The sequence below is a fragment of the Onychomys torridus genome, chromosome 5 (assembly GCF_903995425.1).
Source record: "Onychomys torridus chromosome 5, mOncTor1.1, whole genome shotgun sequence".
NCBI lineage: Eukaryota > Metazoa > Chordata > Mammalia > Rodentia > Cricetidae > Onychomys > Onychomys torridus.
This window is the reverse complement of record NC_050447.1, coordinates 42,206,541-42,230,497: the sequence shown is the minus strand read 5'-3', so window position 1 is coordinate 42,230,497 and position 23,957 is coordinate 42,206,541. Positions and strand designations below refer to the sequence as shown.

The 23,957-nt window shown below is 43.4% G+C and overlaps 1 protein-coding gene across 1 annotated transcript in view; it reads right to left on the bottom strand.

Moving 5' to 3' along the window:
• Vat1l (vesicle amine transport 1 like) overlaps positions 1 to 23,187 on the bottom strand; it is a 161,891-nt gene extending 138,704 nt beyond the window's left edge. Inside the window, exon 1 of the mRNA XM_036188789.1 lies at positions 22,510 to 23,187. Coding sequence (XP_036044682.1) covers positions 22,510 to 22,736 — 227 coding nt within the window. The 5' untranslated portion in view covers positions 22,737 to 23,187. The remainder of the gene's footprint in view (positions 1 to 22,509) is intronic.
• Between the last annotated feature and the right edge of the window lie 770 nt (positions 23,188 to 23,957).

Genomic DNA, 23,957 nt, shown 5'->3' with positions numbered 1-23,957 from the left:
CACGCATGCTTCAGCTCACTGTTTCCCTTTGTGTGATAACTTACAGTTTTCCAAGACCCAGATAGTGAAATGCCAGGAAATAATCACTCAGCCATTTTGCAAATACAGCCACCCCTGGAGAAGGCTTCGTGCTAGACGCCCATTGGCATGAGGGCTACCTTCAGATGCCTTTGGCATGACATGAGGTAGGCCTAGTGACTGTGAGCTGAGATCCAAGCTCCTGCACTCAATGAGAAGAATTAAGATTGATTATAGCCACAGTGAGATACTCAGTGATTCCATCAGGTCATGGGCAATGCCACCATTCCTGGGAAACAAGCACTCAGTGTCTATTTCAGTACAGAAAACATGACCTATTGTCAATGGACTACATTAATCTGTTGTATCATCCACATCTTCTTGAAAAGGATACAACTTCAATTTGTTAGGGGTTTGATTTGTGGTAGGGACTGTACTGAGTATTTTTGTTTTACTGTTTTAAACTCAATGATACTCCCATGAGTAATGAACTGTGGTACCCATTTCCAAATGAGGAAACCACAGACACACAGATTAAGTCAGTATTATCTTTGAGAAACATAAAAGGACTTGACTTCAACCATAATAGAAACTTGAGCCCTTATAGAATATAGTACACTTTGTGCATGTGACACATGTATGCATATGTGTGTTTGTGTGTGCAGTGTATGCACATGTGTGCATGTATGTGTGCATGCCTACATGGAGGCCAGAGGACATTGGGTGGCCACCTCTATCACATTCCAGTTTATGTCCTTGAGACAGACTCTCTCACTGAATTTGAAACTATGCTGGCAGCCAGCAAGCCCCAGTGATCCTCCTGTCTCCAGCTCCCTTAGTACTGAATTCACAGGCATGTATGATGCCACAGCTAGCGTTTTACATGGATTTGAACTCAAGTTCTCAAACTTGTGGAACAAGTGTTCTTACCTTCTGAGCCATCTCCCCAGCCTGCTGAATATGCTACCTCTTCATGGAAACTTCTCCACCCATGATGCTAGGTGAAGTGGCATATCCCAGGGTAACGTCTATAACTCCTTATCCCTTCCCACTTGTCAGCAGCTGAGTGTGCCAAAAGGGAGTCAAGTACTGGAAGAGTGGCCATTCATAATCCAAGCAGGAACTGCTCTTTTCTAAGAAAAAGATGTTATTCTTAATTATGTGTATATGTTTGTGTTGCAAGCGAATACATATGAAGCAGGGGCCTGAGGAGGCTGGAGGCATGGGAGCCCCATGAACTTGGAGTTACAGGCAGCTGTGAGACACTTGGTGTGGATTCTAGGAACTGAACTTGGGTCCTGCACAAGAGCAGTAAACCATCTTAACCACTGAGCCATCTTCTTGTGCATGTGTATGATGCCTGTGGAAGCCAGAAACCTGTGCTGAATCCCCAGGAACTATAGTTATAGATGTTTGTGAGCCACCATGTGGGTGCTGGGAATCTAACCTGCATCCTTGAGAAGAGCAGCCCATGCTCTTAACCAATGAGGCATCTCCAGCTCCAGGAACCATTTTTAATATGAACAAATAAATTATCCCAACAAATGGCTGTTCCCCAGAAATCAGCAAGTGGAAATATTCTGAAGAGAACAATTTGGTGCCTCCTCATGCCTCCTCCTCTCTGAATTCCTTTGTTTTCCACACATCTTTCTACTGGAATCTTTTTACTTGAATTCCCTGTGTGGTTTTGTAAAACCCAAACCTGCAAACTAAACAAGTACCATCATCAGCCACCCAGTGAAACATTATTTTCTCAGACAAAGCTTTGATATTAGAAACACGAAAACAAAAGCCACAGAGCAAAGCCGTTGACCTTGGCTTCATGGTATTTACTGCTTTTATTTTTCCACGGCTACAAAAGCAAAACAAAGCAGGGGCCCATCAAGCCATGATGCTTCACAACTATAGTCTCCAGTACCCTCTGAGACAACCTGATTTTTACCTGGACACTCCTGTTGGGGAGATGTTGAGGACTGTGCATAATCACCCAAGTGCACATGGGAGCTGGAATGGAAACAGGGAGAGAGACTCTCTCAGTGCCCCTTCTACTGAATTTTTTTTTTTTTCTTAAGGGAAGAATGATTTATTTTGGCTCTCAGTTTGAGGGTATAGGCCATCATGATCAGGAAGGCATGGCAGAGTTTGTGGCTTCCCAAGCATGTGACAAGGTCTCCTCATGTCTCTCATTTATGTTTTATATTATAACTTTCAAGCATTTGAAATAATTACAAAATGGTGTTTAAAAGGACTTGATAATGTTCTACTACAATCCTAGTTTCTTAAAAACTGTTATAATTTATATCTATCTATCTATCTATCTATCTATCTATCTATCTATCTATCTATCTAGAGATTTTTCCCTCCAAACTAAGTCATTTGTCAGAAGCTAGGTACAAAGGGTTATTATTGAGAAAAGAATCCTGAAGGGCAAAGGCAACAGCATGAAGAAGCTATCCTGAAAAAACATCATCATAAGAAGGGGGCTCCAATGTTGTGATAGGAAATATGGAGGCGTTTGGGACATTCCTTTTAAATAATATTGTCTAACACTTACCTAGAGTAGCAGAATTTTCAATATGTTTTCATGAAAGTCTCTTTAATTAATTAATAACAGGTCCAGAAAAACGCCAATATCATTTTCCCATCACATAGATGTACACATTAAGAACAGCATGAAAACACTGAACTGCCAAAGGCAGTGCATGTAGGTAGTATGTGGCAGAGCTGAGACTGAACAAAAGCCTTCAGGTTCCTTTCTTATTTTATAGCCCATGACACTGTGAAATGCAAGTAAACCAAATGCACAAAGGTCAACAATCTTAGACTCAAAGGCAAGAAGGCTAAGAGGAAATGGCAAAAGGATGGATGTAAGCATATAGAGTCTAGAACCTTCACACCACTCTATCATCTGTGGACCATTGCTGAGTCTCTAAAACCTTCATCAGCTCTCACATCCTTCTCCTGATGGTCCTTTCTTCTGTGGCTTCTACTTAAGATGATGTTAGAATTAAATCCCAGGGAGACGGGGAGAGACACTAGTGGTCATGATAGAGATATGGACTCAAGAAAGGAGGTAGCCTTCCTTGGCCTCTATCATTCCTTTCCTTATTTAGTAAGGTGCGTCACCCTAGGAAGCCTAAGGAGAGGTAGTGAGAGATGGTACACTGTCTCCATCATGTGGTCTGCACCAACAAACACTGCTCCCATAATGAAGATGCTACTACCTGTGAAGACTAAGGTAGGGACCATTTTAATCTCCTTGCACAAAAGGAAACTGAGGCCATAAGAGAATCCAGTACCCCATTCAAAGCTACCTCATAGGACCCGAATAAGCATGCACATTCTTTTTTATGACTTCTGAGATTTTGACCACGAAATCAGCATCTTGTCATTTACAAACCACAGTAGACTGTTGTGCACTCCTGTCTGTTGTCATTTGGGATATGCTAACACTATGAGAGAATTTCAGGGCTTCAGCAAGCCTATTCTTTTGTCAGATAGTCTGTACTTCAACCCTGACCATGGGAGTCCAAACAATGTTAGATTGTTAAGCAAAGACCACCATGATGAAAACCCTCTTTGAGCCTACCTTTACATGGACACAGATCACAAAAGCTCTACCCTATATTCTGATCATATGCTCATCAGCAATCTCAAAGCTTATCCTGCCTTGGGTCCAGTTAAGAGGCAGGTAAGTAGAGAAATCACCTTCAGAAACCCAGTGTGCATACGCATGTAGAGGCCTGAGGTTGATATTATATACTTTCCTTGTTTGTTTTCCAGTTAGTCTACTGAGACAGGGTCTCTCATGTAACCTGGAGCTCAACCAATTCAGCTAGTCTAGCTAGCTAGACCACCACAGAGACCTCTTGTCTTTGCTTCCACATATGCTGGCATTATAGGAGGGCTGCCACAGCCACCTGGGTAGATGCTGGGGATCCAAACTGAGGTCCCCCTTCTTGTACTGCAAGTGCTCTACCCACTGAGCAGTTTCTCTAACTTGTCTTAAAGCTCCACTTCATCTTAACATCTGAACCTTAGAAATTTCTACTTAAAATCTTATACTCTTTTTCAGTTATTTACAAATTTATTTCTTGAGTGTGAGGGTGCAAGTATATGTAATGGTGTGTGTGCATATGTGTGAACACATGCCTGTGCACACCTGTGGTCAAAAATCAGTAGTTAGCCTCGGCACACACTTCCTCAGGGGTTGTCCATCTTAGTTTTGGAGACAGCATTTCTCACTTGTACTGAGTCTCAACATTCGGCTAGGCTGGCTCATTAGCAATTGTCAGGAATCTGCTGCCTGTATCTCCCCAACGCTGGAATTACAAGTGCATGCTACCATGCCTGGCTTCTCATACAGGGACTAGGGATCAAACTTAGGGCCCTTACACTTGTGTGGCAAATGCTTTATCAACTGTTGGATATATTCCAGCTCTGGTTTGAAAATTATATTCTGTATTAGAATTCCCATGAAGGCTTGTTAGAGTAGATTGTTGGTCCCTATTTCTGACTCAGGAGGTCAAGCTTCCTGGCTGTGTTGCTAGGCTGTGGCCCATGCTCAGAGAACCACCAATACATCTTCATGAGCTAATCAAGTCCTTCTTGGAATGAGATAGGATAAGGATTACTAGGTGGTCATTATGTAGATATGAAAATGAAAAGTGCTGTCATCATCTCCCAGGGCAGTTGGGGTTTCTGTCCTTGGTCCAGAAGATCATATTTAGCCATGTTAAATGTAATCTTATTAGATTAGCTTAATTTGTCTAATTTGTTTGTTTCTTTCTTGGATCCCAATTCTTTGATCCCAAACCTTGGCCTGCCTTCATAAATTTCTGTTCTCTGAACATGTTGTCACCAAGCCATTGCTATCTATGTCCAAATTGCTGATAAAATATTGAATAGGTTGTCACATCCCTGCTTATGGCATTTATAAAAAGGCAATGGACGATGTCATTGAGCTCCTGTGCCTTGAGTGGAAAGCATAAGATCTCCTTGCCTGTGGCTGGTAGCAGTAAGTCCTCTCTGCCACTGGAGTATTGTTGAATACAGCAAATCCAGTATATTTTGGATCCATGTCAATATCCCTTTTCAGGTCTTACCTTCCTGTAAGTATGAAAATCCTGCCCTAGCTCAGAATGTCTTTAGCCCAAGTATTATGGATTGAATTTGAAATGTGCCCCCACAGGACCATGTTTTGAGTGTTTGGCTTCCAGCTAATGCTGCCAATTGGAAGGCTGTGGAATATCTAGGATATAAAGTAGGTAAATAGGGATAGGCCCTCATTCTCTCTGTTCCTTGGTTTGTCACAATGTGAACCAAAACATGAACCAAACTGTCCTGCCATGGCTTCACTGGCATGTTGAATTGAAAGACTCTAAAAATGCAAGTCAAAAGCATTTCTTCCTGTCAGAGACCATGCTCACAGTGGTAGTAACAAATATGCCATACAATCCTTCTTGTTGCCATAAGGGTTGCAAAGCACTACTGTCTTAAGTAGTGTCAGCTCTTCCCATGAAGAAGAATATTCAAGAAAGAATGCTTTCCTTCTAACTGACTTCTCTGAAGATGGAACCCAAGGAGAAAATCAATCTATTCATGGCCAATGATTATTATAGATACCATTTATCAAGTACTTACTGCATCCAAGGCTAAGTGGTTTATACATATGATATCATTTACTTTCTACAATATCCATAAATAATGCTAAGAGATGATGATATTATCCCAGTGTTACAAAGAACAAAACAATTCCAAGATGTGAGTGTTATGAATCCAGAATCTCCATACTTACTTCCTTTGGAAGCTACCACCCAGCATTTCCAGTTACAAAGATTGGACCTTTTTATTCAGCATGTGGAGCACCTGATGTTTACCAAGCAGTATGCTTAGTCTTGGAAGCTTATAGTAAACACATTCAAAATCCTCCTAGGAACAACTTCCTAAAAGCTCACTCAGTATGATGAGGCCTTTTATGCTGCACAGAAGCAGAGTACTTGCATGCCACCAGGTATGTGCCCAAATAGAATCTAGCTAGGAAGTCAAAACATGGACACCCAAAAGGTTTTATCAAAGAAGTGTTCCAGAGACCCTCTGCCATCACCAAAGATATATTTAACCCCTTCACTTTAATTTTCTTCATTCTACATGAGCAGGTGGTTTGACTTCCTTGGGGATTAGGCCAAGGTGTTGGTGTGGATCTAATGTTGATAGTGCTTGTGCTACCGAATGCCTCTCACACATCAAGTGCTCCATAAGCATGAGCCTCATCTACCACCATCATTCTCATAACACAAAGAGGGTATCAGAGGTCAAGTTCTCTGGGAAACAGACTCCAAGATTGAGATTTGCATGCATTCTGACAGTAAATGCTCTAGGAAACAATGGTTGGATCATCTGAGGGAAGTTGGGTTGGGCAGAGGAGAAGTTAATTTCTGATGCACTACTACAGAGGTCTCTGAAACTCATGTCCTTTTAGCAGTTCTTAGTCAAGACAAGACCTTGTACTGAGTAGTCACAGCTTGAGAGCTGCAGATAGAGGAGTGGGAAAGGGAGAGAGGTAGAAGAGAAAGAGAGAGAGAGAGAGAGAGAGAGAGAGAGAGAGAGAGAGAGAGAGAGAGAGATATCTTGGACAAGGGGGCTCCCTTCTGCTGAAATTAATTCTTTAGAAGGGGAGGGCCTGGCTATAGCTGCCAGTGGCCATTACTCCCATAGCAGGACGAGTAATAAATAGGGTCCTAAAATAATGTTCTGGTGACATATGGCAGGACCCACTACAAGAGCAGTGTTGCAATACCTACTTTGAGGATTGTATTCCCTCATGTTCATAGAGCAGTTGTTACTTGTGAATATTTAAGGGCTCCTTTGCGTGGTGGTCCCTGAGATGGAAAGACTTACATGTTCTAATAACTAATTATGTAAAACCTGAAATTAGAATAAGGCCATTTATTAAGGATGTGAAGTAGAAAGAGGAAAGGAAAATGAGGAATTAAAGAGATCAAAGAATAAAGAAAGGGGCAGAGACTGAGGACAAAGAAAAACAGAAAGGGCTTAGCAGGCAGCACCATCAAAATACTTGCAAGGTTTGCATATTTCTGGGGGGTAAAAGTCCATATTAAGTTCTTATCCATGTGCTTTCCATATGTCTGTAGGAAGCTAAGGTCACAGAATGCTGTGGAACATGTGGCATCAAGGAGAACACCTTCAAATTCCAAGTGGAATTTGACACCCAATGGGTGTCAAGGACCCCAGCATCTAAGACAGCCTCTACCAGAGAGGGACCAAGCAGATCTGGCCGGAGACTCTGACCAAGCAAACACAACAGAGAAAGTGAACCACTCATTACTCTTGTCTCGTCTTACTGATAATACGTTCATCAAAGCACCTAACTCCAACCCAGGTAGGGTCAAAGAAGCAAATGTTTGATTCGTTTCATTTCTTAAGAACTGAAGTTTGGGTATCTGTTTGTTACTCCCAGCTGATAGCATGTGCACGCCCAGGAAAATAGGCATCGATTGATCTCAGAAAAAAATCTTGCTTACATTTTTTTCTTGGCTTTTTAAGACCCTGTTTTGATATCTCAAGACTACGAAAATCATTTGCTCTTGGAAGGAAAATTACGTGCAAAGCAAGGATGCCTTGTTTGTAAATTCCAAATGTTATCTTATGGGAAGACATTCAGAACTGTTCTGAGCAAGTCACAGGAAAGAGTAGCCTTCTATCCAATCAGAGGGTGGAAAGAATGTGTTCTAGAAGGCCCAGCCCCTTTCTTCCTACTTCTCTTGACTGTAGTCCCCTTGGGGTCTGACTCCACATAACTCTGCCCACCCTCTCTATTCACAATTGTTAAGTAAACAAACATTTACATCCATATGATATATAGGGAATTCCCATCTGATCCATCTGATGTTTTTGCATAGCCTACCATTTTCTTATTAAATAAATGATGGGATTGTTGTCCCACCCAGATCACTTTCTCTATAACATGAACAGTGATGATGGATGCTATTAGCAAAGGATATAGCTGTATGAGTCCTTTATTGCTGCTGTGTCTGAGAAAGGAAATACATTTAGACCATCTGTCTAAATTAGTATTCAAGGCACACTTCGGTAGTATTTTCACCATGTAATAAAATAACCAAAGAGACATATTGAGAATGTAAATATCCAGAGCCAGTTTTCAACAGAAACAGGAAAGCATGGCACAAATAAGCTCCCCTTGATGCCAAGACTAATGTTTTTGATTTGAGGGGCTTGGAGTTATTTATCTTCTCAACCCCTGGGAGCAGCAGATGGTATTCATTCCTATGATGTTGCTGAAAAAGTTAACATCTCTATGTCCCATGTTTTATGCTGACCGAGGCATGAGCTTCAGAAGGCTTCTTGGCAGCAGCTGATAGCACAGAACATTCATTCTCATACAATTTATATTCAACAGACCCTCTGTGTTTTGGGGGTTGGCTAGGCAATGATGTTACAACACTGTCAGTGACATCCGTGCTTCCCCAGAGTTCAGGGCTCAGCAAATAAATGACTACACAGTATGACAATTCCCCCAAGAAGCTGCTACACGAGGGTCACAGCTAACATGGAGAAAGTAGCTATTAACTTGTCTCATTGGGATTGGGTGCTTTTCAAAGGAAAGAATGGGATGGGTATGCTCTTTGCTTCCCATTCTTCAAACTCTCTAGCCCTAGCCCACCTCTCCATGGAGAGGAAAAAGGTTCATTGTGACACCAGCTTGATTTCTCCATAAAGCCAGGGCACAAGGAGGTCCAAATAGAAACAGTTCACTTTTGCTCTGCTAGGGCAGTTACTCCCAAGACATTGCTGCTGATAAGCAAGATGTATAAGAAAACTGTTGTTTCAATAGGACAAATGGAGAAAGGTAAAGAGTAGCACAATTATGTCTATATCTTCCTGGGGTGATGGGAACAGGGCAGCCAATATAGTAGTCACTGGACACACATGCGGATATCAAACACTTGAAATATGATCATTGTAACTGAATACAGTAGTCACTTTTATGGTAGATGTGACCAAATACCTGACTTAGGAGGAGAAATATTTTGTTTTGGCTCACATTTGCAGGCCCTGCAGTCCCTAGTCCCTTGCTCCATTGATTCTAGGCAAGTGGAGAAATAGGTTAGCCTGGTGGCAGGGGCATGGAGAAGGAGGCTGTTCACTTCATGTTACATAAGAAGCAGGGCAGCAAGAAACTAGGGACTAAGAACATAATGTCCAAGAGCCTACCTTTCCCATCTAGGTCCCACCCACTGAAGCTTCCAGAACCTCCCAAAATAGTGCTAGCAGCTGGGGACCAAGAGTTCAATATGTGAACCTATGAGGGGACATTTCAAACTCAAATCCTACACTAAAGAACTGAATTTCAAATGTTGTTTCATTAATATTTAGGTGTCATTAGCCTAAAAAGAAGACAGCAGCAGGATCATGATGCACCTACCTTCCCCACAGATAATTAGCATCTCTAGAAGTCTGTCTTTCCAAAAATGCTTAGCACAGGGTACATCAAAGGCTTGCAAACAATGCTCCTTCAACTGGAGACTCAAATAGGAAAACATCTGAGAGTTTCTGGCTTTTCCCTTTCTTTTCTTCTCTTTGTTAACAGAATTATCCCTCAGCTCTGCTTAGCTTGTAGCTTTGGGTGTATACTGGTATAATGGGGAGTTGGAGAACCAAGTAAATCAAAGACTTCCTTCATTGACTGCTTTGGAAAGGGCAAAGATTTACCCCTGGGACGAGGAAGGGGAAAGGTAAGTAAAGATAAATATAAAAGACCAGACAGCAAGAACAGAGTTTAAAATCCAGGCGAGGGGCTGGGGAGACAGCTTGGTTGGTAAACTACTTGCCACATAAGCATGAGTGCCTTAACTCAGATCCCTAACCCATGTGGAGAACTGAGCACAACCATCCATCCTTGTAATACCAGCATTGAGGAGGCAGACACGAGGGGCATGAGGCTGGCTGGCCAGCCAGTCTAGCTGAATTGGGGAACTCTTTGTCAATATGACAGCATGTCTCAAAATAAATAAACAAATGAATGATGGAATAAATAAATAAATAAATAAATATGGTGGAGAAGAAGAAAGGAAGGTGCTGGACCAAGCTCTTGTATCCATGAGCATTCATGAGAATACATACAGAAAAGTGACGGAGAAGGGGGGAGAAGAACAAGATGAGGGAGGAGAGTGTGAAGACACAGAGATAATATGAAGAACACTGGAGACATTTGGGGATGTTGACAGCAAAGCATTATTTTCAAGACCTTTCTCTGTCGCTCTAATGGATCCAGGTTTCTCGTTTTCTCGAATGCTGGATTGATACAGCTTTCATTTGCGTAAAGAAGTTTGCTCTCCATTCAGGAGTGAGCAAGCCCAGCTATGCTGAAGAAAGGGAAGAGTGTGACTAGGAAAAGAAGAGCAAACCATACAAGGAAAGAGCCAAGCTGCTGGCTGACAGCACAGGTCTTGCAGCTTGGAGGAGGCAGGAAGTGACTATTTATTTCCTAGCTACTTATAATAATAAGTATAAATAAGTGCTACTTATTTCCTAGCGTCCCAGAGGTGCTGGCTGTTCCTCTGGTCACATCAAGGAGGCCCTCAAAACTGAAGCTGCTGTTTTAGGAAGTGTGGAGGATGCATCAATGCCTGCATGAAGCATCTCCAGATCCGACTGAGAGGTTGAGTCAGAGTGTAGGACAAAATCCCCAAATGGAACAATTTCAGTGAGTTTTGCTGGGAGGATAAGAAGAATCCAATTACAAAATCACTCAGACCAATCATAGGAACGGTGTGCTTAATAGCTCTCCATTAGCTGACTGAACAAGAGGTAGCACAGATAAATGAGAAAGCTGTTCTCTCTGATCCTAGGCAAGGCCTGCTTTCCTTCTCCCTCCAGAGATGATGACTAACTGTCTTGGGAGGAAAGAGGGAGCCACGGAGGGAGAATCTCATGAGAGTTCGCACAAATCCCAGGCCACGAACTACCTGCATGGGGTGGGGCACTGCCCGTTGTATATCAGTCTCCTTGAAGAACAGCTGTATCTTCTGAGGAAAAAAAACAACCCTAAACAACCTTACCTTGAGGGGAAAATGGGCCCGAGAATCTAGGCTTGAATGAAGACAGCTATGATGTGTCGATGTTGTAAATGCTACCAATCAAGCTGTTTTCGCACTCCAGGGGCTCGTGTCTAGGACAGGGCAGTGAAGCACAGGTGTATAAAGAGGGGTAGAACAGGATGGGATGCTGGAGACAGACACACTCTGTCTTAAATTTATGCTCTTAGTCTTATTATCTGCGTGATTATTATTTATTTATCGTGTAGTGCTAAGGTTCAAACTCATGGTCTTTGACATGCTAAGCAAGCATTCTACCACTGACCTACATCCCTAGCTCAGATCCTAAATAAATTCATTCACTTGTCTGATCTCATTTCTTCATCTGGTGTCATAGAGATAGCTACAGAATGCTTAGAATAGTATCTGTAGCACAAAGAAATGATTCCTAAGGTTTTTTAAATGGTATCTATAATGATATAACAATATGACTAATATATGGATGAAATAAAGGAAATGATGATAGCATTCTTAGATTGTTTTCAAACAGTGAGAATATGACTCTAGGAAAAGTGGACACAAAATAGGTGTATAATCTGGATGCTTCAGGGACAAGGGGGGCAAAACAGGGTGACAGGAAAGAGTCATAATTAAAAGGACACAACAAGAAAACTCCATTTCTGAGCACCCACACAGCACCCCATAGAAAACACATTCAACTGTCTGAAGATTGAGGAGTGGGGGTTGGGGGCTGATGCATACATAGGAAGATGGGAACAGAGTCATGGACATACAGTTTATTTCGAAATTGTGGTCTTGATACACAGACATTTAGGGATGCCTGAGTGAGTCCTCCCAGAATAACAGTTATCAGAGGCAGCCCCTTGGGTTCTCTCAACAGCCCTGGCTTCCAGCACTTGGTAGAGACAGAGGTCATTAGGGAGAAAATTACAGAGCATCCTCAGAAGTCAGAGCCCCACATTTCACAGCCCAGAGAAGGTAGTTATTACAGAGTGGGGAAGTAACTTCAGGTTCCAAGGTAACAAGGTGTGTTTAAAACAAAACAAAACAAAACAAAACAAAAAACAAAAAAAACTCTCTGAAAACACTTCCACTGGGGTTTGTTCAGTCCTTACTCAAAGACCTGCCAGCTGCAGGTTTTAGAAGAGATGACCTTTCTTGTTTGGGAAAAATGCTAGATAGATTGAGTGTGTTACTGGTTATGTTACAACAGCTGTATTTATCACCATCAATGTCAATCTATCATGTGAATATTTATTGGATGTTTGCCTATATTAACCAAGTCCATACTTGGTATATGATTGGTCATTGGAATTGTTAGGATTTCCAAGATTACCAAAGAGATATGAAGACTTAATCCTACATCATTTAATGACTTTGAAATAAGAATTGTAAGAGCCTAAAATGGAATGAACAGGGTTGCCATTCCAGTCTTCTGCCTGGTTTCCCCAACTTTTTCTGCATGGGCAGTCTTTTCTAACTGGGCATGGTGGCATGTACCTGCAATCTCAATCATAATCTCTTTTTAAAATTAGCTGTACACACACTTAGTTGTACACACACACACACACACACACACACACACACATACACACACACAACATGCTCAGTTTGCATATCCTTTGTGGTTCTTGTTCCTTTCTCCTGATCACTGCTCTCTACTGATTTTGGAGTATCTATTCCCCTTTACCCTCTATACATACACTCACATAAGGATACACACAAATAGACAGGCACACAACCATGCCTGCATACCAGCTTTCTCTCTCCTCCTACCTCTCTCTCTCTCTCTCTCTCTCTCTCTCTCTCTCTCTCTCTCTCTCACACACACACACACACACACACACACACACACACACACACACTCCAAGTGAGCTGTTAATCACACAGTGCTACTATTTTAGGCCAATGCAGGAGAGATCAAGACATAAACACAGATAGTCTAAGTTCTTTATTTCTTTGGGGACTAGGGAGAGAGAGTGAGAGTGAATGAGAGAGAGAGAGAGAGAGAGAGAGAGAGAGAGAGAGAGAGAGAGAGAGAGAGAGAGATTGATTTAGAGGCTGCTAAGCAATGACCAATCAGATTCTTTCCTTGCTGCTTGAAAATCAGAAGAAAAACATCTTTTGTTGTACTGGGTCTTACTAAAACTTGTACAATCCAGTCGAATCTAAAGGTTGACATCTCTGTCAGTCTCAAGATGGAAAGTCATTGTAGGAGCTAGCTCAGGAGAAAGGAGACTATGAAATGATAAGAGGGAACAGCAGAGCCCAGTAAGCAAGGGCCCATCACAACCATCAGCACAAACAAGACACAAAGACACAAGTCAGGGAAGAACAGGCTGCTCTTCCCTCAGAAGACTTGGCTTCAGGTCCTGGCACACTGTAGGAGCACAATATTTCTGTATTCTATTTCTGTTCTTCCTTCAGGAATTAATCTTGGTGTCTCCTGCCTGGGCTACTCTTGATGTTAGGATATTATAACCTTTGGGGGAGACATATAGTGTCTGAATGATGGGCTCCATCCAGAAAACATTATGGGGGGCTAGGGAAGCAGCTCAGTGATTAAGCTTGCACTTGTAGAGTGTACACAGGTTCCAGGGTCTATTCCTAGCACTATACACAGAGTGTTATGGAGTATTGGGGGACCTCCTAATGTATTTCCTTGTATTGCTTCCACACCAATAATGTTTTTGGAACACATAATATGTACCTCAGAAAAATCATTAATTCAACAAATATTACATACACCAATATCATTGCTAGGAACTTGTATCTATTTGTGTGTGTGTGTGTGTGTGTGTGTGTGTGTGTGTGTGTGTGTGTGTATTTGTATTTGTGAGTACATTATGGGTGGGGTGTGAGAACATGTGTAAGTGCATTTGTGGATAGATATCCTCACCCATGCTTCTGTGTGTGGCAACCAGAAGTCAACCTTGGGTAGCCATCACCAAGAGTTGTCCACTTTGTTTTGGGTTGCTTTGTTGTTTTGTTGTTTGAGGCAGTCTCTCACCAGGACTCTGGGCTCATCAAGGAAGCTACTGAGCCTTGAGGTCTATGTGCCTTTACCTTCTCATTGCTGAGATTGCCAAGTGTGCACCACCACATTTAGCTTTTTATGTGGGAGCTGGGGACTGAATTCAGATCGTCAGACTTGGGCTTGCCAGCACTTTACCGAATGAACTATCCCCAACCCCCCCCATTATCTATTATTATACCTATATTGCATATGAACAAATTGAGACCTTAAAGAAGCCCACCATTGTCCCATTGTTATACAAGTTTCTAAGATGACTGGAAGCAGGACTTACGTCCATGCCCACTTCACTTCAAATACAGAACATTTTATAACCAAACATTTGCACGCAGTGACATTCTAAGATATGAATCATTATGCTTCCTTGAATAAGGGATAATTATCTTGCATTGAGCTCTGGAGACCACACTCAGTAAGGGAAGTTGAGAGTAACAAGACTCAATGCTTTAGCTTGCTACTGGGGTTTTGTTGGGAAACGTGCTGTTTGGCATGCCCTGCTCCCAGACAGTGCTGAGGATGAAACTAGATGAAGAGTCAGGGGTCACTGGCAGAAGAAGATTAAAAGCAGAAGCTGACTGCATGCTCTCAAGAAGAAAATATCGCTTTCAGAGATGAAGCAGTGCCTTTTATGGGAGCGTTGATGCTGTCTCCTGAGCCTTCAAACATAAAACTCACTCATTTCAGTGCCATGACTCCAACCAATTTCCTGTATGAGATCACACACAGAGGAACTAATTTGAGATTACATGCCTGCTGCCCTTTCCTATGAAGAGTCTCTTCTGGCTTCTAATTAAACTTTTTCTTCTACAACAAATGCCAAGATGAAGTACTAGGAACTTGAGGGTACAATTTCTCTGTGCCTGGGTGAGCTTTGTTGTTAGCATTGGATGCCATCGGTCCACCCAAAGGTCATGGAATTTGGAATCCTTTGAATTACAGTGAACCAAACTACCAAGGATGGATTATCCATGCAAATTCAACTGTCAGAGAATCCCTACTACTGCCATGGATGGCTATGTAAAGGCTGGTGTGATAGTAGTCATAGAGCAAGCCAATCCTATTCCCAATCCTATGAATAAGGATTAAAATCCAATTTCCTGCTCCTTGCCACCAACATGGTTCAGAACCAGGAGACACCAATTCAAACATGAGAGACTCAGGAAGAAAAAATTACCTTTATTGAATACCTATTATGGGCAAGTTTTGTTGAGAGCTGTTGTGGTTTGAATATGAAATATCTCCCCCAAAGGCTCATGTGTTTGAGACTTGGTCCCAGTTAGCAGTGCTCTGTGGAAGGGTTGTAGAACCGTCAGGAGGCGGAGCCCTGAAGGAAAAGAATGGGTGGGGCACTGGGGGTGGGTCTTGAGGTTTTTATATCATGGCCTCACTTCCTGTTCATTCTGTCTTTGCTTGCTGCCAATGCAACATGACCAGCTGGCTTCCTGAGCCTACCCCCATGCGTTCCTCACCACCATGGAAGGTATCCTACCAAATTGTAAACCAGAAAAAAAAATTTCTTCTTTAATTTGCTTGTTGCTAGGTATCTTATCACAGCTTTTTTATACTTGATTTCCTACCAAAGAGTGTTGACCAACCATCACTTTCTAAAGGGTGAATGAATGAATGAACTGATAATTTCTCCCTTAAACCCAGAGCTTTATGGATGTTATGCAAGTGTTCTTTCACTGAGCTACATCCGTAGTTCAGAACAAACTCTTTCTAAATGGACTCATTGGCCTTTCTTCCAGTTCTTTCTTCAGGTACTTTCTTTTGCTCCCAAACTGTTTTTAATTTCATAACTCTAACTCCCAGAATGTTTAGACATAACTGCTACCAAAACATAATCACAATTATGACATTAGTAACTTTAGCAAGTTACAACATTCTAAACAGCATTGTTAAGCTAATTGCAATTCACTTCATTTTTATTTTAGTGAAACTATTTCCACTTGGATGACTCCTACTTTACATAAAATATTACTAGACATTTTAATTCCTCCACTATAAATTTTTCCAGTTACTGCTTCTGTTATTGGGATTATACTTTGATGGCCATTGCTGTTTTTCTTTTAATCATAATGAAAAATGAGGAAGAAGGGAGGTATATGTGTGATACAGAGATAGAGGGGGAAAGAGAAAGGAACAGCCTAGTGTCCCTATTGAATTGAGATCAAAATAGTCTCAAAGGGACAAGATAGCTCCCTATAAACAGTAAGTTAAAATTATGGGGCTTAAACCTGTGATAGAAGAGCCACCATGTTACAGGTTAAATCTTAAATGTCTCCCATAGGCCCATGTGTTTTAATATGTGGTCTCCAGCTGGTGGGTTGTTTAGGGAAGTTGTGGAACTTTTGGGGTCTGCACATGGCTGATGGAGGTGGGTCACTGAGGGTAAGTTTTTCAGGACTATAACCTGACATCGTTTCTAAGCTCTCTGCTTCCTGTTCTACACTATGTGAGGCAGCAGCAGCTGCAAGCAAGCTCCCACCACTATGGACTGAGCCTCTCCAGCTGGCATGCCCACCCTGCCGTGATGGACTGTTTCTCCAAACTCTGAGCCAAAATAAATCTTGCTTCCTTCAAAGTGCTTTTGCGGGACATTTGGTCACAGTGATGAGAAAAGACATGTGCCATTTTTGTGTTCTTCCTTATCCAAGTTCCTGGGAGGCAGGGATGTCTAAACTAGGTATGACAGCACATATTTAAACTTTGGAAGGTTGAAGCAGGAGGATTACAAGTTCCGGTCCAGCCTGGGATGCTTAGCGAGACCTTGTCTCAAGACAGAGCAGAACAAAATGACCAAAGAATTTCCATTCTAGTATTGGGTAAACAGGAGCCATCACTGTCCCCAGCCCTGCTTAGCAAGGGTATAGGTAAGGAGCAAACAGAAACTTCAGTAGATGAGAATGAGCCCTGAGCTAGGAGCTGTTGTCAGCTCATTACCAAGGGAGACTGAGTTACGACTCAGCACGGAGCCACCCTTCTCCTGTCAAACCCCGTTACTTTCACTCACCACAGTGATTCCAAATACCAGAGCCCAATTTCCATCCCAGAGCATCTTCCAAGTTGGGCACTTAGAGTTCTCTCAGCATAATTTCTTGGTTTTATGAACAGCTGTGTCATCGAACCTCACGGACCTTATTTGCTTACCTGAACAAACCCAGAGCATGCCATTGGCCGTATGTCATCCCATCAGCCTCATTAGTGACCCTTTAATGCTATTCTGATTTAGAACATCTTGTCTTCAAGTTGTCGGTGTTTGCAAGGTGGCTAGTTAATCAAAGGAAGCAAAGGAAAGAACGCCACTAATTTGAGTGGTTCCAAGGTTTAGTCAGCATGCGTGTTCTTTATCAACAGCCTGAGTAACTTTATTCTCAAGGTATCTTATACCTCAGAAGCTTAGAGGAAACGGAAGTGAAACAAATACAAATGGGCATCTAGGGGGCAGGCAGTATACAACTTTGAGTCTTATCAGTTCTATCTGGAATGGTGCTTTCTCTGTGTTACCAATCACTGGGTCTGCCTGCCCCCCACCCCGTTCTTCATCATTATGATTTCCTATTATCTGGCACCTAAATGTGAAGAATCCAGGAGCAATATAGACTTGGACTTTTTATATCTCTTTTCAACTTGGAATTCTAAAGTCCTGACAAGTCTTTAAAACAGAGTCAGTGACACTGACCTTGTTGACCTATATATGCACTCAATTTCTGATTCATAACAACTATTCAGTGAGCATACATTCTTCCCCTGTCTCCTACATATCCTTATGACATATTAGAATTCTTCCCATCTGCTGGCTTGCTTCTGGTGTGGCCTGCCCTCGGCCCATTTTTAGATTAGCCAATGGGGCCATGACAAGTTAGAACCATTTTTCATCCAATTGGTCTCCTTCCAGCAGTTTCATATGGCCTCTTGCTGTAAATCACTCTGGGAAAATAAATGTCCCCAATCCATTAGTGACTTTCCGTCACAAGCCAATTTGAGCCACAAACTAGACAAGGCTTGTTAATGGCCACTTAAATACATCTACAGCCCAACCTGGAGACCTTCAGCCAGCCTCAGACCTTACCAGCTCCTTTTCAAAAGACATGATGGCAACAAGGTCACAGGTCATCAGACCCTTGTCAGGTAGGAGAACCACACACCCCGGTTTGTCCAGGATCCTTCCAGTTTGCCCCTGCTATCCCAGTGTAATTATCAAACATTTTACTTTCAAAACCATTCTAGCTTGAATGATAAGACTCTGTAAGGTGGTGATGTGATGTCAACCAAAAATAATAGATGAGACAGTAGTCATTTATTAACCATTAATTGTATATATAGGTCTTGTGTGTTTTACCTCATTTCAAGTTCATTTCAGAACTAATAAAGGAGGCATCACAATTATTACCATTTTACAAACCAGTCCTTTGTTTAAGTTTAGGGTAGTTAATCAGCAATACTAACCAAGGAGTGAAGATTGTACTTCATCTAGATCCCTCCTGTGGATATTGGCTGCTCATAATTTCCTGGAGAACTGTGATCCATTGTATGAGAACCTCTGCTTAAGAGATTCCACACTCCCATTAGCAGCCCAGCCAGTGACCAAAAGGCTTAACCTGTTTCTTGCTCTTGGGAGGGACTGACTCTGCAGAGGGAGCCAATGGAGACCATACCCTTGTTTAGCTCTCTGCCCTGGCCCGCTTGCATTGCTCTCTTTGCCCTGAAAGGTCTTCCTCAGTAAACAGCTTGCAAAAGGCTCTCCATACCAGTCTCTGGTTCCAAGGAGCCTGATCCATGCTATCCAGTTAGCAAGGAAGGAGCTGAGCTGGAACTCCAGTTTGGCCGTCTTGATACCACTACAACTGTCATCTTACTGTTCATGTTTTGAAGATGAACCCTGGGAAGCTTGGAGGAAACAAGACAAGCTCACCAAGTTCACACTGAAGGGAGAGCAGAAGCTCAAGTATATACTCAGGTCCATTTTTCTTCAAAGGACACACATGCATGTGCATGCACACACACACACACACACACACACACACACACACAAACACACACTCTCTCTCATACATACTCATACACAATCACCAGTCACACATACTCATTCTCTCTCTCTCTCTCTCTCTCTCTCTCTCTCTCTCACACACACACACACACACACACACACACACACACACTTACTTGCTGGTTGGGCACTTAAACCTACTGTTACATAGACCACTCAATGAAGAATTTGTGAAATGGGTCTCCCATCAACTGACATTTTTTGGAGGGCAGAAGCCTCTGAATTTCCAACCCTATACCAACAAGCAGTGGTTCTCCCTCAGCTGCACTGGAACACATCTTTAATTTCCAGAAAAACCAACCATGTGACTCTGGGAATAGCCAGAAAGTATCCCCTTAGCCACACATAAGAAGAACAATGGGCCCTATTTATTAAAGCAACAAAGGACACAACCATACACGCCATGGTCTAGAGAGGCAAATCACTTCTCCTGTGGTGTTTCTGAGGGTCACAAAATGGAACAAAAGGGAAAATGTCAAAGCCCTAAGGACACACAAATATACATCCTCACTACTGTTTGTGTGACACTTTTGACAAATCATGCAATGTTCCCAATGCCCAATTTGTTCTGTAAGAAAAATGTCTACCCAACCAATCAGTGAATTAGAGGGTAAGTGAAATAAAATACTCCTTTCTTCCTGCTTTTTCTTATCCACTTTTATAATTATAGACTCGCCAACTTGAGCCCTTGTTCCAGGTCTGAGTAATACTAGTTCAGATGCACTATGCTTTGTTTCCAAGCAAAAAGAACATCCTATTTGATGATAAAAAGGTTTCCATTAAAAACAGAAAGCAGATAAAAGGGGGACCTTCTGCCACAAGGCCTCAGTTGATTCATAAAAACATGGAATGAGTCATGTTGCCTCTCAAGGCAGGAACTTATAATCAATGGGCCTCTTTGGCTAGCCAATCCCAGCCCAGCGGAGGATGACAGACCCAGCAGGCCATCTCCACAAGCTATTCCAATGTGGCCTTGCAAACTGATTAATTCTGCTTCTCACTTGGTGAAAGGAAAAAATCGATCTGAAGCTCTTTGCCTTACTATATTCCTAGTACAGACCAGGTCTGTGTGGCTTTCTGAATAAGCAGGGCTTCTGTAGTAGTAGTTGTTGTGTGTGTGTGTGTACATACATGCAAATGTGCATGTGTGTGCATGTGTGCTTGCATGCATGTGTACATACGTGCAAATGTGCATGTGTGTACATATGTGCAAATGTGCATGTATGCATGCGTGTGTGTACATATATGCAAATGTGCATGTGTGCATGTATATGTGTGTGTGTGTGCGTGTATACACATGTGTGTGGCTGCATTCAAGAGCAGATTTGTATGTCAGTCTCTGAAAATCACCTCCTCATTTTCATCTTCAGATTACTTCAAAATGTCCCTGCTCCTGCAGGCATTTTCTCGTAGTTAGCACAAGCTACTGAATGCAGAAGCTGGAGAACACAGATTTACTCATACTGCAGCTAAAGCTCTTTTCTTGAAATTGTGGCCCCAACAGTTATTCTCTGAATATATCTTTGAATCCTAGACCTCAATCCTCAGTGTGAATGAAAGTTCATAAATACACACACACACACACACACACACACACACACACACACACACTTGTATATACATGTGTGTCCATAGGTGCATACTATTTTTGATGAGGTCATTAAGGAAGGGGAGTTATTCATACATGGTCTTAATTATACTAGGTAGATGGTCTTCCATCAACGAGTATAGAAAAATGATGACTCCACAACCCTCCTCCAGTCTACCCCCTCAATCCACTCACCCATCACCACTTACTTAGAATATGCACTGTGCCAACTCTGTTGGATGCTGGTGGTTTATTGGTGAAGGGGGTAGGTAAGACCTCTACCTGCTGGGATCAATCACCTTGGCTTCCTAAGAGTTAATGAAAAGAACTGCACCAGATCCCCAGATTGGTCAGAAGCTTCTCTTAGCTTGAATTCCTCTCCTCACCTGAGAAACCTCCAAACAGTGTTTAAAGTCAAGCAGGACCAGTTTCATATATGAAGGGCTAACCATTGATTATTGCTCGCTGCTCCTACCAGCTGCCTCCCAATCTGGCAAATATAACCCACCTGCTGTCAAGGTGGTGAAGGGGCCAAAGGGAGCTCTTTGCATTTTTCTTGCCCTTAGATCAAGTTGCAGATCGGGGCTTTCTTTCCGGATCTGACCTAGGGAGGTTTGAGTCGGCTGCTATTTCTATGAAGTAGGGATATCAGGGGCTTAGGAAATCCATCCAACAACCCCTGTAAGAATCGTGGTTACTATAGAACGCTGAGCCTAGTGAGCAGCTTCCTACTCCACTTGACTTCAGTGGCATGGCGGTTTGTGCCCCCAAGCAGAGAACAGCTTTCACATTTACACACTGCGGGGAATCCCAGCTGGTCTAGGCACGTCTCCCCAGAAGGAATGGGAATAGAGGGTCTCTTAGAGTGTGGGCTCCTTCTGAGAGTAGCTAAAGAGTTCCTAAAGAACACGATCTGGTTTTCCCAGGTACCCGGAAAAGCATAAGATGTAGTGGGAGAGAGAGGGTGGGATACAGTCCTGGCCTCACTTTCACCCAGCTTAGGTTGGGTAATTTAACTCTCTTGATTCTCAGCACTTTTCTTCCTGTAAGTTCGGGGAAAGAAATGTACAAGGGGTGGGGATGGGGGCACCCAGTCCTGCACCCTGTCCTCAGCCCCATCTGAATGCACAGAGGAGAAAAGAGAGATCGAGTGTCAAGTCCCAGCCAGGTCATTTACTGGCAGCTGAGTGATCTTGGCAGATCACTCATTCCCTCTGAGGCTCCCTTTTCTTACCTCTAAAGCTGGGCACCTGGCTTATTGGGGTTCAGGAAGTAGTAAATGGGATCGCATATGTAAAACTCAAAAAAAAAAAAAAAAAACGGCACGGGGAACAGTACGAATACGGCAATTGCTATTTTTCAAACCACGTGAACGATCAATTGCCACCCTTACATCCCTCCCAGTGTTGCAGCTGAGTTGTCCTACAAGAGGGGCACAACGCAATCTTCCAGACTTCAAGTCCTGGGAACCACTATCCTTCCTGTCACCCTACATCTGATGTGGGGAGAAGGGCCAGCCACCTCTGAGCATCCTCCCCAGGCTCCACGGGCTTGGGCTGGGAGTGGGGGAGCTCTAAGAACCAAGTATGGGTGTAGAGAGGGCGTCCGCTGCCTGTGGGTACTAGGTACCTGGGCAGCATCCCCAACCTAGGCTCTCCCACCCACTCCCGGAGCGCCCAGCGCGCAAAAGAGAAAAACCAGAAAGTCGTGGATACTGGACCAGGCTTTGACGCGGATCTTGAGCTCGCCGTCCTGTGGCTCCGGCATGGCCTTTCTGGAGAGCCTCAGCTTGTTGAGCCCGCCGAAGCCGGCCAGCACCACGGCGCGCATCTCCTGGGCATCCCCGAGGCGGTGGGAGCCGTCGCCGCCCTCAGCAGGCTCCTTGCCGGTCTCCTTCTCGATCATCTGCTCCGTCTCCTCCGCCTTCTCTACGCCTTCCTTGGCCATGGCGCGAGAGGGGTCGCGGGGCGCACACGCAGCGGCTATGAGGAGGGTCGGGGCTTCTCTCCCGCGGGCTCCTCCTGTTGAATGTGGGATGCTCTTCAGTGCAATGGCTGCAACCTCTGTGAGCCCAGCCGCGGTCCACCGCCTCCGCCGTAATCCTCAGAGGAGCCGCGCCCTCGCTCCCCACCTCCCCCACGCCCTCACCTTTCTTCCTGCTTCAAATCAAACCTCAAGTCCAGCTTTTGTGAGGATCCCAAATCAGGCTCGAAACATCAAAACGGATTTTCCCCAAGACTCTTGAATAAAACACACCAGGAATGGCTGTCTGGACACCTCAACCCCTGGTGTGGGCTCAATACTTGGGTATATACGGCACAGACTCTGGCGCCTTGAAATGGACAGAGATGAATGTCTGGGCCTGGAGGATGCTGCCTCGAGACAAGGTTGCCTCCTCTCCCGCGGGCAGGCAGGGGTGGGCGGGACAGCCGGGAAATTGGGCTGTTTACCATCTGCTGGTTCTGAGTGGAACCGCAGGGAGGTGCGGGAAGTTAGAGATCCCTCCCAACCAGGGCTCTGAAGGTCTAGGTCCACTCTTTTCCCTCTGGACCCCGTGTCATGCGAGGTGCAATTCCTGGGCTTCTCCTGAGGCTTCCTTATGACAGTTAGTTCCTAGGACCTATGCTTTTTTTTTTTTTTTTTGAGCAAAGAGGCTCCAGAAGAATTCGGTCCCAGAACAGATCTGGTTCTTGCTGGGATCTCTAGAATAAGAACCTCCTGTACAACACACACACACACACACACACACACACACACACATACACACACTTATAGAAAAACGTGTACTTTCTCCAGCAGGGTGTGGTGATATGTCTGCATAGTCCCAGCACTCAGGAAATTGAGGTAGGAGAGAAACCCTGTCTCAATGAGCCTAAAGGAGTAAGCATTAATTGCCAGGCAACAGAGGTGCAACATCTTTAATTCCAGAACCTGGGAAACAGAGACAAGGTAATCTCTGTGAGTCTGAAGGTAGCCTGGTCTACATTGTGAGCAGACTGGCCAGGGCTACATAATATGACCCTGTCTCAAAACAAAACAAAACAAAACAAAAAACTACAGATGCAATCCAAGCATGCCTATCACATAATAAATTCTAACTCTTAAAAAAAGGTCATTTGTGCTGTCTTAAAAGATGATATAGGAGTTGTCCTGTGCAGTTTAAGGAAA